The sequence below is a fragment of the Geospiza fortis genome, unplaced genomic scaffold, assembly GCF_000277835.1.
Source record: "Geospiza fortis unplaced genomic scaffold, GeoFor_1.0 scaffold452, whole genome shotgun sequence".
In the NCBI taxonomy this organism is placed as follows: Eukaryota; Metazoa; Chordata; class Aves; order Passeriformes; family Thraupidae; genus Geospiza; species Geospiza fortis.
In genome coordinates this window covers 1542353-1559097 of record NW_005054369.1, presented here as the reverse complement: position 1 = coordinate 1559097, position 16745 = coordinate 1542353, and the positions used below count along the sequence as shown (strand labels likewise).

The following is a 16745-nucleotide window of genomic DNA, read 5'->3' as shown; positions in this document are numbered from 1 at the left end:
GGAAGATGCAGGGCTTGGAAATTTATGGAAGTGACAGTGTGGGCAAAGGTTTGCTGACCCCATAGGGCTCCTTCCCTCCCTGCCCTGGGCCTTCCCCTGGCTGGTGTTGGTGGCAACGGGTGGACAAACAGCATGGAAAGTGCCTTTGGGTCGCTAGGAGGATTAATAAAGGCTCCAGGTTTGTCTTTCAGGAGCCCAGGAGCTCTTTGAAAGCCATTTCTCAGCTGAGGAATGAACCCCCAGAGCCTGCCCAAGAGCCAAAGTATTTTGGCCTAATGCAAACAGTGTGGGGTATGCAGGTGACAGCAGGCACGTGTGTCACCCTGTGTGGGCACAGGGCCCATCCACTGAAACCATCTGAAATTGTTTTTATACTGCCTGCTGAGTTCAGGGAGATAATTTCAATTTTTGGAAGGTTCTAAGTGATCATTTTGTTTGGCTTCACACGAGGGTTCTGCAGTTGCACTCTCATGAAGGGGAGGTGGTAGAAGATAACATGGACTCTGGCAGGTGATCCACGCATCCAGGATTTTCCTGCTTTAGATCCAGGCATGTCCATAAGGGCTGTCAGCCTCTACCTGATTGCCATCTCAGCCTTGCAGAAGGGAGGAATCTGACTTACGAGCAGCATCCAGACTGGCTCTGACAGCGATGGTGGTGTTGTGGGTCTTGGCAAGTGTTCCCCAATTGCTCAGTGAGATGTCCCAGATCCTGCTCCTGCTTCAGCTGGGTGGGTTTTCAGTGGTCACTGCTGAGCAGCAGCGTTACAGTCGGTGCTGCAGCGCTGAACTCGCTTTGCATCTCCAGGATCTGCTTCTCACAGGGACCCTGAGAGCTCTGGAGCCAGCAGGGAAGCCTGGGCTGGCTGAGAATTCCCCTAATTGAGGGTGGGAGGCCCTGGCACAGGGTGCCCAGAGCAGCTGTGGCTGCCCCTGGATCCCTGGCAGTGCCCAAGGTCAGGTTGGACAGGGCTTGGAGCAACCTGGACACATGGAAGGTGTCCCTCTCCATGGCTGGGGTTTGGAATGAGATGAGATTTAAGGTCCCTTCCAAGCCAAACCATTCAGTGATTCTAGCCCTGAGAGCATTATTACGTGCCTGTAAGCACATGGAGGTTGTTTGACAGAGACAGGTACTCTGAGGGGTTCAGGAGCTATTTGAAGTTGTTTATGCTTGAGAAGTGAGTCAGTAACAGCAGTGTGGTGGGGCTGACTCCAGCTCTGACATCTCAGGCTGTGTAAGGGAAAAGAATATAAGGAAGGAACAAGAATTGGTTTTTGTGTCTGTTTACTAGAGCAGCATGCTCTGAGCAGTAATTAAAAGTAAACCCAGACCGTGCTGCCTTGTTCAGCATCCCTACTTGTTGAGATTAAGCAGCCAAAGCAATTCTCAATTCAGCAATTCCTCAGCTTTTGGGAGCGTGGCCAACGCTCACAGTGTCTCACAGACCACTGCAAATTCTTGTAATAAATCTCACAACTGGGCCGGCGGGGGAAACCCACAGAAAGGTGAGATGGACCAGCAGGCTGGACTGCTGCTGCTGCTGCTTCAGCTGCTCTTCTCCAGGGACAACCCTCCCAGGGCCAATACTTCCATGGAAATACCACTCAAAGGTAGCAGTGGAATAATGAGCGGAATAGACAACAATTGCTCACAGAAAATGTGTAATTTCTGTGGTCATTGGGACTGGGATCAGCAGTAGGCTCTGTCTGCACAGCCTCCACTTCCAGGGATGGGGCAGCCACAACTTCTCTGGGTAGCCTGTGCCAGAGCCTCACCACTCTCACAGGGAAGAATTTTTGTTAATATCTAATCCAAGCCTACTCTCTTTCAGTTTGTCCTGCTGCTTCCCAGGGCTCCTGGCTTGCACCCCTCTCTTGCTGGTGGCTGTTTTGCAATGACTAATTTTGCTTTCTTCTTTTCCTTTTCAGTTGCCAGGGAGGAAAAGGCAAAGTCACTGCCAGCACCATTTCCTTCGAGCTAAAGATGTTGAGACAAAGCACCTCTGCCCCTGCCCTGTCCTTTCAGTCCTTCTGCTGCTGGTGTGCCCAGGACTCCCTCCCCTGCCACTCCTGTTCCCTAAGAGCACGGGGGCAATAAACCTGTTACCCAGGTAGTTGCTGTGTAATTTTCCTTAATTCCTTATTCCTTTTCTTGTGAGTGCTTGTTTGCAGTTGAGGCTCAACCCAAGCACGTAGATCTGGGCATGAGCTTGGACTTGAGGCTCTCCCTGGGGATTTGGGGGTGTTTGGATGTGTGGTTTGGGGCTTGGAGTGCAGGGGACCCTCTGCCTTGTGTGACTTTGGTGTCAGGCTGAGGCAGTGCCCAGACACGTGGAGCAGGGGATGGGGCTGAAACAAGAGTTTTGTTTGCTTGGTAATTCATTTATGGCTGTGGGCAGGACCCTGGTGTGGCTGTGGTTCCTGGTAGTGAGGGTTAGCTCAGGCTCCATCTGTGGTGGCTGCACGTGGCAGTTTTGGTTGCTAATGTGGCTCCATGGGATGGGCGCTGTCCTGGGAGACCTCGAGCTCCTTCTGGCTATGGATTTCCTAGTGTGGCTGTAGTTCAGGGAGACAATTTCAATTTTTGGAAGGTTCTAAGTGGTCATTTTGTTGGGCTTCACATGAGGGTTCTGCAGTCTTAAAGGTTTTGTCCATCCAGGCTGCCCCACCCTGGCAGGGCAGGTGAGCTCTGGGCTGTGCTGGTGAGATCCTGTGTTCCTGTGCTGCTCCTCACGGGCACTGAGGTGATGAAGGTTCCTGAGGCTGTGCAACCCATGGAGCCATGCTCACCTCCCACACTGCTCCCCCTTTGCTGTGTTACATGCAGGCAAGTCCTTTACTTGCTAATTAGTGCTGAAAGTGTGTCCTTGCCTTGTTAGCCCTGGAGAAGTCCAGCCTGGGTGCAAGCAGGAGGCAGAGGAAGCCGTTTCCTTGCTCCTTTTCTTTGGCTGGCAGTCTCTGAGTGCCTGGAGCATGGGGCAGCCCAAGGTTTTCCAGGCAGGAGTTGGGCAGGAGTGGAGCGCTGTGTGAGAGCCATGGTGTCCTGGATGGTGTTTGTCCTTCCAGCACCCTGTGGAGCAGCAGGAACTGACTGCAGGCTCAGGGTGGCATGGGCAGGGCTGCAGCCTTTCTCCTCCCAAGGCTGGGCATCCTGGGGCAGCTCTCTGCTCTTGTCAGAGTCCCAAGGGACAATCCTGAAGCAGCTGCCTCCATGGAAATTCCATCCTTTGAAAGCCACGTGGGCTGACTCGTGATCCTGTTTGCTCAGGACTAGTCCGTGGGGCATCTCCAGAGTGTAAAGATTTCTTCTTGGGCCCTGAATGGCATCTTTCACATTTATTGGAGGTTTTCACCCCATAAATAAACTCAATATTCTCTGATGACATAGACTCAAGCAAGGGGAACAAACTGCCCAGAGCTGAGCCTGCTCAGCCCTGTTGCAGAAGACAAATTATTGCCTGAGTGAGGAAATAAACCCTGACTGAGCTACATGCAAATAATAGACTTCATGGATTTTTTCCAAATTCTTAAGACAATAAATCAAGAAATTGAAGATGTACTCCTTGGCATTGTCCAAAGCCCTGAGGGTGAGACAGGCTGTGCCGTGAGGAGATTCAGTGTAGCCCAAATCACTTCTAAGAAGTGGAAGGGGAGGCATGATTTTTATTTTGGGTGAATATTGTCGTGTTATGCTTGCAGAGAGCCTTAAACCCCACAATTTTCAATTACAGTCGCCAGTTTTGGCTTTTGGGAGGGGATGACCAGATCTGCTGTGCCTGGTCTGACTGCACAGAGAAATCAAGGTGTGCATCGTGGAGGGAATTTCTGTGTCACTGGTGGCAGTGGGATGGTGGTGGAGCCCTAGAATCGTGCTCAGAGTTTGGCCCAGAGGGATTCTGTGGGAAATGGATTTGTAGAAAACGTTAAAAATTCGACAGAAGTTTTACATAGTGTATATTTGTATGTAAACTTTGAGATAAGAAATGTTGACTTAGAAATACTATAGTATAGGACAGACATTAAGAGAAAAATTGAACTAAAAACAAATTTCAAAGGATGGCTTTGTAAATAAGATAAGATACTTTAGAGAAATAGAACCATAAAAATGCTATTGTAGTGGGACTTATTTGTAGTAGGACTACACTTATAGTGTATTGTAGTTAGAAAATAGCTTCTGATTGTGATAGTGTGAATTATAACATCTGTATTGTCTCACCCTTCTCATGAGACTGAAAATGGAATAAAATTTTTAAAACACCTCTCAGTTATCCCATCTCTGGTCACAAAAGAGCAGAAAATCCAACAGGATTAGCTTTGGTTCTTCAGACATGTGGGTCTAACCTGCATTGAATAAACTCCAGAAATCTCAGTGGCTCCTTGCTCAGCCATTTTCTTCCAGCACAGCACAGGGAATGGTGCTGGGGCAGGGCCAGGGAGTGGGGTCCTGCTTGGGTCATGGCTTCCTCACTTTGATCAGCATTAAAAATTCAGCAGGGGCAGGTGATTTATATTCTGAGAGAATTCTCACTGTTCTGCTTGTGAGGTGTATCAGTATGCAAAACACAGCTCCAGCTCCTCGTTCCCTGTGCCCTTTCCACTGTAAATAGGTTTTATGTCAGTGTCTGTGGCTGGAGATGGATTATTGAGCTGGACAGGGGTTGAATGTGTTCTGTGCAGAGGGTGGTGATCCCACAGCAAGTGGAAATCTGCGTGATGCTGGTCCTCAGTCATCTCCACAAGGAGCATTTCTGGGGGTCAGACCATGGAATCATGGAGTTGGTAGGGTTGGAAAACACCTCTGAGATCATGGAGTCCAACTGTTTCCCCAGCACAGGCAAGGCCACCACTAACCCATGTCCCCAAGTGCCACATGCCCAGGGCTTTTAAATCCCTCCAGGGATGGGCACTCCAGGCTTGTAACCCTTCCTGTGGGGAGGTTTTTCATCGTTTGCATGGGGATGTGACGCTGGTCACTGCTCATGCTCCCTCCAGCTGTGGCAGAGCATCTGGCAGACAGTTTGCTGAATCCTGAGGTGTTTTCCATGCAGTTCAGCGTAGCAGGTGAGCAGGGCATGGCTCTGTGTGGTGCTGTGTTACCAGTCATGTGTGAGACCTCCCTGCAGGGAAGGGCTCTTTATCCCCCATGAGCAGCTCTCAGGCTGTGCTTGTGCCTCACAAGGAGCATGTTTGTTCCCTAGAATTTATCTTTCAAGCCTGTGGATGAGAGTTGGATGAGAATTAAGTTAATTTAACTTAATTCTTTTCCAAGCCAAACACTCCATAGGTGTGATACTGTCTAGAAAGCAGCTCTGAGAGAAACCTCTTCCCACCTCTGCCTCTGCAAAGATCACGTGAGGTTTCTGCTTGGTCTGTGCTTTGAACCATGTAGAAAGCAGGGTTTGCTAAAATTTGGGGATTTCTGTGCCCTGGAGTTTCTTGGGGGCTTTTCATAAAGCTCAGGAGGTTGTGTCAATCCCAGTGGCCGTGGCTCGAGTCTAAACTTAACCTTGACATCATGATGAAGATAGTTCCTTTATCTGATTGCAAATGAGGAAATACATTTCTTAAAGTAATTAATGGTCCCTGCAGAGCATCTTTTTATTACCATGTGTGTGTGTGTGTGAAAGCATGCAGTCTATAAATACACAGTGGTTTCCTCCTCAGCATCAATAGGGTCCATCCTGGCCCTGCAGTTTGTGTCCCATGGCACTGGTTTGCATGGAGAGGATGTGACAGGGCAGGGCCGTGCGTCAGGAGCCCTGGGAGGCAGGATGGGGAGCCAGAGATCACATTGCACTGGAAAGTTTCCCTTTTTTTACTGCAGTTTCTCCATGGGGATGGTTCCAAAACCCAGCCAAGCAGTGGCTGAAGTTGCTGATACCTGCAAGCGCCTCGGCCCCGACGTTGGGGGTGGTGGTGGCTGCCAGCTCGGCAGCACTTTGCTGTGTTGCCTGTCATTAGGGCTGTGTTAATTGCAGGGCTTGCAGAGGAGCAGGGAGGTGTGATGGTGTGTGCTGCATCCTGGCCAGGGCAGGGAGCCTCTGCCTGTACTTGCTGCTGCTCCTGCCTGGGTGTGTACCCGAGCCTGCTGCTGCAGCATTAACCATCACCTCAGGGAAGGGCAATTATTCCTGAAGAAATCATACCTGGTGAATGTGCTTAGCTGCTTTCATGCTGCTCTGAACCCTTGTTTGATCTTTGTGCCAACAGTGCCCCAGTGTCCTCCCAGCACAGAGTTTGTCACTGCAGCCAGCACTCCTGGCTGTGTCAGGGTCAGGGACAGCTGAGGTTGTCATAGATGGAAATCACAGAGTCACACAATAATGTGTTCAGAATGCACCTTAAAGACCATCTCATTCCACCCCCTGCCAGGGACACCTCCCACCATCCCAGGCTGCTCCAAGCCCTGTCCCACCTGGCCTTGGGCACTGCCAGGGATCCAGGGGCAGCCACAGCTGCTCTGGGCACCTGTGCCAGGGCCTGCCCACCCTCAGCCAAGAATTCCTTCCCAGTGTCCCATCCAACCCTGCTCACAAATTTTATGTCATTTTGATAGTCTGAAATGTTTGCTTTTCTATCTGACAGTTTTCACTTGGTCACTGGGCTGCCCAGAGGTTTATGATGAAGTTACCAGTAAGCTGTAAACTATGATTCCATTGATATCCCACAGAAAACTGGAGACTGGACCAGGCACCCTTGGGAACAGTAAATCTTCAGAAAATGTATTGATTCCCAATCTTGGCTTTGCACTCTGCATGAACTTTGTCCTCATAACATAATAGAAGGTGATTTTTCTTTACCAGCCAGCTGGCCTTTAAATGAGCTACTCTTAACACCACTGCAAGCTCTAATCCAAGTAAACATGGACAGGATGATTCAGGAGCTGGGAAGAGCAGCCATATCAGTTCAGAATAAGGGTTAATACCTAGTGGAATATTTTCATCTGTCATCCTTAAACATCACAATTGGCTTTGACTGGATGGTACAAGATCAGTGTTTTGTGCTCTTTGGATTGTGCAAATGGTGAGTTTGGTTGTTTGCATGAACAAGCAAAGCAGCAAAATAGAGAAACAGGATTAGGGGAGTGATTTGGGGAAAACGCTGATTTCGGTAATCAGATTTCAGTTGCAATCTGTCTGCTTTACAAGGGAATAAATCTGCTGGGGAGGATGCCAGGGGCTGAGGCAGGGCTCATGGTCAGAGCTGGCTTGCAGTTTTCATTTCAGGAGCCTCCTTGTTGTCCAGCCTTAGCTTTTCTTAGCTAAGGAATAGGTGGCGATCAAGAGGCATGGTGTGGCTTTTAGGGTTTCAGGGCAAGGAGCTGTCCCTCCTTCCTTGCAGGCAACTCTTTGCCTCGTGTTTCTCCCTAAAGGGCCCTCCATAGATTGGGAATCATGGAGTGACTGGGTGGGATAGGGGCATCCAGGGGATTTCACAGCCATAATGATGCTGGAGAGGCTTTTTCTGCTGGACATCTGCTCCCAGCTGGTCTGGGGGCAAAGGGTTTCTGTGAGATCAACCCTGGAGCTCTAATGAGCTCTTCTTTCAGTGCCTCTTCTATCTTCAGTATAGGGGATGCCAGTCCCCTCTTCAAATGGAGAATTCACAGGAAACTTTATTAATTTGACTGCAATTCAGAGGAAACTTTATTAATTTGGCTGCAATTCTTGTGTCCCTGTGTAGACCTTGTGTACCTTGTGTGCTTCCAACAGCTCCTGTGAGTGCCCCATCCTGTGCTGGTGGGGAGCAGAGGGACACCAACAAGGTTTAAGATCCTAAAATAAACACATCCCTCAAGCAGCCACCATCAGGCTGTTTTTTGGGCAGTGCTTGCCCCTTGCCCAGTGCATCCACCCCCTAAAGCTGTTGCTGTCTCTCTCTTTGTGCAGGGAGCTTTCCCCACCCCGAGGCTGTCCCTGCACATCCCCTGAGGAGCTGGCAGGGCCCAGCCTCTCCTGGGGGATCATGGACTGACAGAGGAGCTTTGCCAGCCCCCAGCTGCCAGCAGCCTTTGCCTGGACCCTGATGGACTCAGAGGCAGGACTGCATTACCATGGTGATGATCTTAACCAAAACTCGGGAAAACAAAGGTGCTGACTCCATAACATGCAGGACTGAGCTGGTAAGCTTTGTGAAATCTCTGCTCAGAACTCTTTCACTGCCAAGAACTTTGCTGTAGCTTTGTAATAAGGGTTTTCTTTCCTGCAGGTTCTTTAGGTGGTTTGTTGCACTGATTTCTACAAAGCTGCATTAATATCCAAGGAGCAGGTGATTAGTAAATGATTGGAGTGCTGTGGCTTTTGCATATGTGGATTTCAGTAAGCACCAAAGGGGATAAACAGCACAAAAAAAAATCAAATCAATGCTGTGAATAACACAGGTGAGAAGCTGCTTCACCGACAGAGAACAGATGCTGATCATTAATAGGAGGATGAGCAAGTGGGAAGCAGGATTAAGTGGGAGATGGTGAAGGGCAGTGCTGTGGTACTTAATTTCTCTGGGAGCTTGGAGAGGTGCAAATCCACCATGCTAAATGAGCTGGCAACAACAAATGAGGGGTGGCAAACAAACTAAAGGATGCTGTGAGGGCCGAGTGTACCTGTAGTAGGGGAAAATAAGGGGCAACATGGCTGGAGGCAGGGTCAGAGCAAATGAGGAGGTGCAGGGCGATGGAAAGCCATCAGAGCAAGGCTGGCTGTGGCCATTTGCCCCCCTGTTCTCCTAGGGAGATGGGCATGGTCTGAGGAGAAACTGGACCAAAGGCTCTGAGAGTCCCAGATAAGGGTGTGCAGGAAGCATCTGGCAGGATGAGCCATAAATGGGCATTCTGAACATTAAAGAGATAGAAATGCCTGAGTTTGCTGAGGATGACAGAGTGTCCAGCTGGGTCCCCAGGCAGAGAGCACACTGTGCTGGGGTGAAGGCAGGCTGCCCTGGCAGGGAAAGGCAGAGGAGAAGGTGAGCAAGCCAGAGGCAGTGGAAAATTCTGCCTTAAAAGGGTGAGATTTGGGAAGGGTATTGATTCATTAAAAAATACCCTTGCTGTAGTGTTAGCTCCTGCTGGGCAGGCAGCATCTCCCATGGCTGCTGCTCAGGGTGGGGAGGGGAAGCCTGAACTTCCAATGCCAGCTGTGCTCTGGGCACTGTGTGGGGCAGGTGAAGGGGAGCTGGCTGCAGAGAGGCAGGTGAGAGCAACTTCTTCTACTCCTCAGAGAAGGGCTGGGTGCTCAGGGTGACTGGTGGTAGCGATGCAGAGCTGTAACACAAAACTTTGCCCTCGTGTGTTTGCCCAGTGCTTCCCACAGCTCTGGGGCTGGGTCAGGAGTGCAGGGACAGCCCTGGGTACACAAGGAGAATTGCTGGGTTGCCTGGGTTGTTAAATTGGAGCAGACAATCACAAGAAGGCTGATCCACTGAAGAAAGCAAGAGTTTTTCTGTTGACTTCACGGGGAAGGCCAAAAAGGGAAACCCAAAGGAAATAAATGTCTGAGCACTGGGGCAGTGTCTCCTGCCAACAGCCAGTGGGCTCCTTTGGTTCAGCTCCCAATTTGGTATGAAAATTCTTACAAAATGGTAATTATCCTTGATATGGGACATATGTCAGGCTCCTCTCCCTCCTGCCTTGCAGACAGTGCCTGCTCTCTGGGGCTGGCACACAGATGTGCACTGGCACAGCCCCTGCCTTCTCTGGGGCTTGTCCCACTTCCATCTCTGCTCCACTTTGGCTGCTCCTTGGAGACAGCTGCCTGTCCTCTCTGCCTCCTCATTAACTCTGCTGATGGATCATGAGGTGGGGCTTGACAGATGGAGATATCCTCAGTTCACCTAGAAAAGTGGCACACGCCCCAGAAGTGACTGACCCTTATTTACCTTCTCCACATCTACACCCTGTGGTTGTTTAATGCCTCCCTTTCCCTCTGGACTCAATATTTCCAACATTCTGCATAGGAAGTGGGAGCCTTTATTGGATTGCTCAGGTGCCATCATTTGGTACATTGTTGTTGTTGTTGTTGTTATTATTATTATTATTATTTTATATATCTATATAATCTCTAGTCCTCATGATGCACTGGAGATTCTGGCACAGAGAAGCTCTGGCTTCTCCATCCCTGGAAGTGTCCAAGGCCAGGTTGGATGGGACTTGGAGCAACCTGGACACATGCAAAGTGTCCTTGCCCAGGTGGAACTGGATGTCTTTAAGGTCCTTTCCAACCCAAACCATTGTGAGATTCCATAGTTATGTGAGCAGGCAACGTGTGAAACGTGGATCAGGAGGGAAGGTGTGAGTGCCGTGGCCTAATGCCAGATCAAACACAATTATGGCAGTGCAGATGGACGTGGGGGCTGTGCTGGTGCTTCCCTCAGATGATGTAAAGCCCCAGTCAGATGGGATGGTGTTGCCAGGATAGACACTTCAGAAGCCAGAATATGGATATTTTTAGGGATAATAAAGGAACAATTAGTATGGAAGTGTATTTTTGCAGGCATAGCTGAAATGGCATGCAGCTGTGGGTAACATATTGATTTATTACATGTGAACCCATCCATGCTCATTTTTAGAAGTCTGATGGTGTCTCTTACGCTGTCAAGAGGAAAATTCTTGGGAAAAAAAACGAGTGTGAAAAGCAACCAGGATTATTTTGTACTCATGCAGTGGCATTTCCCCCTATTTTTAGTGCAAATCAGCACAATCTGAGTGCAGACTCCCCAGAAGTGCTGAGGTGAGGATACCTTGCCTTAGAAACACTTTATATGCTTGAGAAAGCTAAATAGCTGCTTTGTACCTTGGTGGGGAGGCCTTAATGGGCTTGGATGAGGTTCGAGATACCACTTTTGCTCCTTTCTTGCCCAGTCCAGGATTACCACTGAATTGCAGCTCCCATTTTAGTTTCTCCAGAGTTTTGGGACCTCACTGCAGCTCTTCCCTGAGGTAAGGGCTGGCTGCAGGACCCCTGATCTGCAAGCTGAGGCCTTGTCAAGGACTCTGCACAGAGTTTAATTAAAGTTGATTTCCTTGAGGAAAGGTGGCTGGGTCTGTCCCCTGGTCCCTGCTGGAACAGGGCCATGGAAGGCTTTGCCCAGGCTGGAGGCTGGTGTTTGGTGCCCAGGTTGAGTCTGTGAGAAGTGAATAGTTTTTCTGGTTGTTTGCAGCACACTCCAAAGATGAGTCAAGGACCTACCCTCTTCTCCTGCGGCGTGATGGGTAAGTACAGGAACTTCTCTCTGTGTTTCCTCTGCTCCTGCTTCCTCACAGTGATGGGTGGGAAGCTGTCCTGGCTTTTGGATGTCTCCAAAGCCAGTCCCCTGCAGCCCACCCCACCACACCTGTGCCCCTCTCCTCCCCAGAGGTGGTTGTTGTGCCCTGTTGCCATTGCTGAGTGGATTGCTTATCTCCTTTCCCCTCCCCTTTGATGCATCTGCTTATTTTCAGAGCTACTCTTAGAGCTGAGACTATAAACATTTGGGGTCTGGGGTTGTGTTTGAGTATCCAGCCCAAGACTGTGGTTCTTGGTTCTGTTTGCATGATGCAAGCAATAAATAACAGCATTATCACTGAGATGTTCTACCACCTGGCACAGAGTGGTTGGGCAGGCCTCTAAGGAAAATGTCTCATTTTTGCTGTTGACAGTAACCATGATATGTTTGAGACCTTTTATGACAGACCTTGCTATCAGTTTTTATGCTGAACAGCCACCAAAATGGATGGAGGGTTGGCGCCTTGGCTGATGATGCTGAAACACTGATAGTGCCAGAGGATGTGCTGCTGTGCTCTTCTCTTTGGCCTCCCTAGCAGGGAGCCAATCACTGGGCCAGGCCTCAAAACCCAATTAAAATTGTAGGTCAAGTTTGAGCCAAGCTCCTTGCTGTGAGAGCCAATCCTCCACAGACAAAGAGGCTGCCCCTGTTGCTCATGGACACAGCTCTCATTAGTGTTAATGAGAGCACATGCACTGACAGGAGATGTCCCCCAAGCTCTCTGATAGCTCCTGCCATTGGCAGTCTGGGGAGATGGACAGCATTTGTGGGGTTTTTCAGATGAAAATCAAAGTCAAGAAGGGATAGAGACAGCCCCTTCCCTCTCCCCTGCCTTTCAAACATGAGTGAGGAACAAAGAACCCAAATCAGATGGTTTTGTCTTGCACTGTGGCACTGGCAGGCTCTTCAGCAGATACAGAGACTCTGCCTAATTGAGGAGCATCCTGTCTTTGGGAGCTTTTACAGAGCCTTCTGCCAAATTATCCTCCTTCTGAGGGAACTCAATGTCACCTCCTTGACCTCAGCTTGCCCTGCTGTGGTCCCTGGCATGCCCAGTCAAGAGGAGCCCATCCTTCCCTCCTGTGAGGGCATTGCTTGGCTTGGGTTTCATTTTAGTTGTTTTCCCTGAGAGTTCTTGATGTCCCCAAATGCAGGCCACAATCACAGACTAACCCAGGATGAAAACTTAATTGACTTTTTAAATAAATTAGTGTCAAAATGCAAAACTTGGGGAATATTTTAGTTCAAAGGGCCAAGTCCCTGTTGGTGGAAAGCACTGAGATAAACAAACACAGTGAAGTTTGGACTGGTAGCCCAGACAACACGAGGCAAAGACTCACAGTCCTACCTATGTTGGAGATTTGGAGGGAAGCTGGCTGATTTTTTTGGGTTTTAGATAAAAGAGAATCTTAGAAAATGATCTTTCTGATACCTTTGAGGTGAGGGCAGCTTTGGGCAGGAAGGCAGTTTATTTCAGGACCCTGTGGCCATGGGGCAGCAGGGCAGAGGGAAGCTCAGCCTCTGCCAGGGAGAGCATCATCCAAACCCTGGAGCTTTTCTTGTAAGGTACCAAACACTGCAAGAATCTGAAAAAAGATTACAGATTGTAACCAAACTCAGTATATTGAGCAAACCTTCTTAAAGACTTGATATGCTGGATGATGGATGGTTAGATCCAATTCTCAGGGTGACCTAAATAATCTTTTGGCTTGTAGATTTATGAGAAATATTTCTGCAAATGAAATGATAATATTGCTAAAAAGATTGGGGTTTATCTCTATATATTTATATGTATTCTCTATATATTTATATAGGTTTATCTCTATATATTAATATAGGCTGTATTCCTACAGCCCTTTGCCTGTGGGAAGATTAAAGGTGAAATGCCTAAAATTATAAATTCAACAACCACTTCTTTCCCTTCTCCTTGATGGGTCCTTGAAACACCCAGGAGTATAAGAATTGTCCTGTTGATGGATAGTTTGCTGGTTTGGTTTTTTTCTCTTCCTTTTTTTCCCTTTTCCTTCCTCAGCAGTCCCTGAGGCAGGTCCCCAGCGAAAATATCTGTGCTAGAAAAAGGTGGAATATTGGAAAATTGTGGCATTAGGGTGGTGAGGGCCTGGCACAGGCTGCCCAGAGCAGCTGTGGATGCCCCATCCCTGGAAATGTTCAAAATCAGGTTGGATGGGGCTTGGACAGTGGAAGGTGTCCCTGCCCTTGCCTTTTGCTATCCACCCAAAGACAGAAAAATTCCAATACAGGAAGTCAAAAGTAACAGATCCCCAGAATGGTTTGAATTGGAAGGGACATTAAAGATGATCTCGCTCCACCTCTGGCCATGGCAGGGACACCTTCCGCTGTGCCAGGTTGCTCCAAGCCCTGTCCAACTTGACCCAGTAAGAGAAGCTCAGTAGGTGTGCCCTGACAGCTGGGATCTCCTGTCTTCTGTGTAAGCAAGAAATTATCTCTGAGGGAAGCTGCAGGCAGGCTTTTATTGAGGCAGTGACAAGGTGCTTGTGCATGCAGGATCCCATGATTGGAAAAGGCAGCAGGAGGAGGAGGATGGCTTTGAGCCACTGGGACAGATCCTGCACTCATCCTCTGGGAAATGCTCTTTTCAGAGCAGCCATCATTTCCATTTTCCCTTGGAGGGCTCTCTGAGTTTGCACTCCTTGGGTGCTGCAGCAGAGCAGGGTGAGGGATGGGGCACTCAGGTCAGTTTGTCTGTCCTTTGGCACTCTCACATCACTCCTCCACCACGTTTGGCAGCATCATTGTTCTGAGCATGCCAGGGCAAGGCTGCAGCCTTGGGCTCACTGTTGCACAGCTCTTTCTTGGAAGTGGCTTTTCACCATCCTTGGATGACAGAGGAGAGCCAAGAAACCAGGAGAAAAGCCAGCTCATGGAATCATGAAGCCTGGAAAAGGCCTCCAAGATCATCAACTCCAACCTTGAACCTTGAATTCAAGGGGGTGACGGCCCTTGAATGCCTCCTGAAAGCACCTGCCAGGCTTGCATGCCTCCTCTTTCTGAACCAGGGCTTTCTGGATTCTGGGGTTTTTTTGGGAAGGCCATCAGTGGTGCACATTCAAACATAGTCACCCTGCAGGGAGAAAAAGCTGCTGGGGGAATTGTGCTGAGGTGTATCTGGAGCAGGCTCACCTCTCCAGAGGATCCCACTGAAGAGCTGGGCACGTTTCACTGTCAAGGTTGGGATTTCCCTCCCCCATGCAGGCTGTTGGCACACGGAGCCCACAGGTGTGTTTAATCTCCAGAGCAGATTTTGGGGCTGTTGTTTTAATTTCCCGTTGAAGCACAGCTCTGCCCATTGTATTTTGATCTTATTTCTGCACTAGGAAAGCTCCCTGGCACTGCCATCAGCTAATTACAAGCATTAAATGTGTCCCACACTTAGGAATTATCTCCTGAAAATAAACAGGGGGCAGTGGAAAATGCAGGCTGCCTTTTCCCCTGTGCAGGGGGACTGTGAGACCAAAATTCCACTCGAACAACACGGAAAAAAAGGGAATTGGATGTGCACCTGTGCCCAGACAAATGTTTGGGTTAGGTTCCAAACAGAATTTATCTGCCAAAAAGGATAAGGAAAATTGATTGAAACCTCTAATTGCTTTACAAGTTGCCATAATAAATTATGTATTAATGTAAATTATTTCATGGGAAAAGAACGTAGAGGAAACTTGAGCAGAAGGATCATGCATTATGTATAAAAAGGAACTGTAAAAATATTATAGCAGCACATTTGTGTCGCTGTAGTTAAAGTTGTGTCAGCGTTTTGGTTTTACACCCTTCTCTGTGGTTATGAGTGGCCAGTAAAATTTACTCTGTGTCACCAGAGGGGCACAGCAGTCATTTAAAAAGCCCAGGGCCATCACTGAGCTGCCTGATGTGTCTGTGGGTGCTCCTGGAGCTCAGCCTTTGGAAACCTGGCTGTGGTGCTCTGAGGGCGGATCCTGTTCTCTGTGGGGCAGTGCAGAGCTCTCAAGGAGGGAGGACAACACCCATGTCCCCAGTTTTGGGCTGTGACTCCAGTCCATGTGCACCACGAGGATTTGTTTGATGCAGTGAAGGTTTTGTGAGAGAACAGCTGGGTTTTGTTGAGGTGTCAGTGTTTATTTTTGCAGTTTTAAGTCAAAATCCAGAAGTAAGATGCTGTTTCATCCAGGGACACTAACAGCCAAGAAGGACCTGTTTAAGCAGGGCAAGAGCCCCTCAGGCTGCACTTACAGCGTGCTCTGGTTGTCCCTTTGTTCTCCAATAGGCAAAAGAGAGTTTTCCAGCCAGGCAGCTCACTTGCAGACCAAGGGGTTCTTGTGGTGGGTTTTATCCTGGAACAAATTGCTGCCTCAGGGTAAACCAGGCTGAGGTTTGTAGTTTAAGAAAATTAATACATGTTTAACTGCAGCAGAATTAATGGCTCCAGTGCAATTATTGTTATCAATGTGCACAGGATGGGACTCTTAGTCTTTAAAAACTGAGCAGAAAACCAGCTGCTTTTCCTCACTAAGGCTTTCCAGAGTTCTTTAATTATACCCTCGGCCCTTAGACTACTCCATTTCCAATTTTTTCAGGGCAACCTGCTTCCTACTTGCACCAAAAACCCATTTTCTGGGCTATCTGGAATTTTGGGACTGGTCAGTGATGGCTGAGGACTCGGAGGAGCCAGCTTGTGCCAGCTCACATTGTGCAAGGGGAAAAGCAAATAACCCCAAGCTGGGGCTGGGGGTAGTGGTGCTTGTACAATTTTCTTGGCCAGGTTTGGAAGATTTATAGCTGTTTGTGCTGAAGCAGGGGTGAAAGAGGAAGGTGTCCCGTATCCTCCTCACCAAGGCCTTTTGTACAGTCTCCGGCCAGAGGATCGTGGCAGCTTGCCATGAAAAATCGGCTTCTATTTCTGTTTCTTTTGTCTGCTGACCTGACCCAAGAAATCTCTCTGCTGGCAGCATAGTACAGAGGAAAAATAATAAAGATCTAAACATAGATGGAGTTGTCTAGAGCAGATTTCTCACTTTTCATTGTGTTTATTAAAATGAGGAGAGCAACAGTTGAAATGCTGTGCGGTTACTGCGGGCAGAGCCAGGCTGTTTGTGGCTGGAGCTGTTATGGCAGCAGCTGGAGAAGGGAAAAATGGAAAAATCGGCCCAGGGTGGTGCAAGGGGCCCCAAATCTGACCTCCTGACCTGAAACCTTAGTCAGAAGTGTTCTGCACCGTTGCATCTTCCCTACCAGGCTGGTACCTGCAGCTGCGGGCTAGGCACGGCTTTTAATTCATCCTTCAGTTGCCTGAGTGGAAATACCCAAAAAGCCCCCAAAATATTGCCTGGTTTAGATACAATCATGTGAAACTTGGCAGTGACGGTTCTCCAGCGCGGCTGGGCTCTGTGTGCAGCAACCAACGACACAAACAGGCACTGGGGAGAGGCTGTTGGCTGATGACTTTTTTCCACTGCAGCAGCTGGCGGGGTTGTC

At 48.9% G+C, this 16745-nt stretch overlaps 1 protein-coding gene across 1 annotated transcript in view; it reads left to right on the top strand.

Annotated features, from left to right (window-relative positions):
* The first annotated feature begins 1936 nt into the window (after window positions 1–1936).
* Window positions 1937–16745, top strand: part of FAM53B (family with sequence similarity 53 member B) — a 32139-nt gene continuing 17330 nt past the window's right edge. Inside the window, exons 1-3 of the mRNA XM_031059885.1 lie at window positions 1937–2113; window positions 7892–8124; window positions 11154–11205. Of these exons, the coding sequence (XP_030915745.1) occupies window positions 8056–8124; window positions 11154–11205 (121 nt within the window). The 5' untranslated portion in view covers window positions 1937–2113; window positions 7892–8055. The remainder of the gene's footprint in view (window positions 2114–7891; window positions 8125–11153; window positions 11206–16745) is intronic.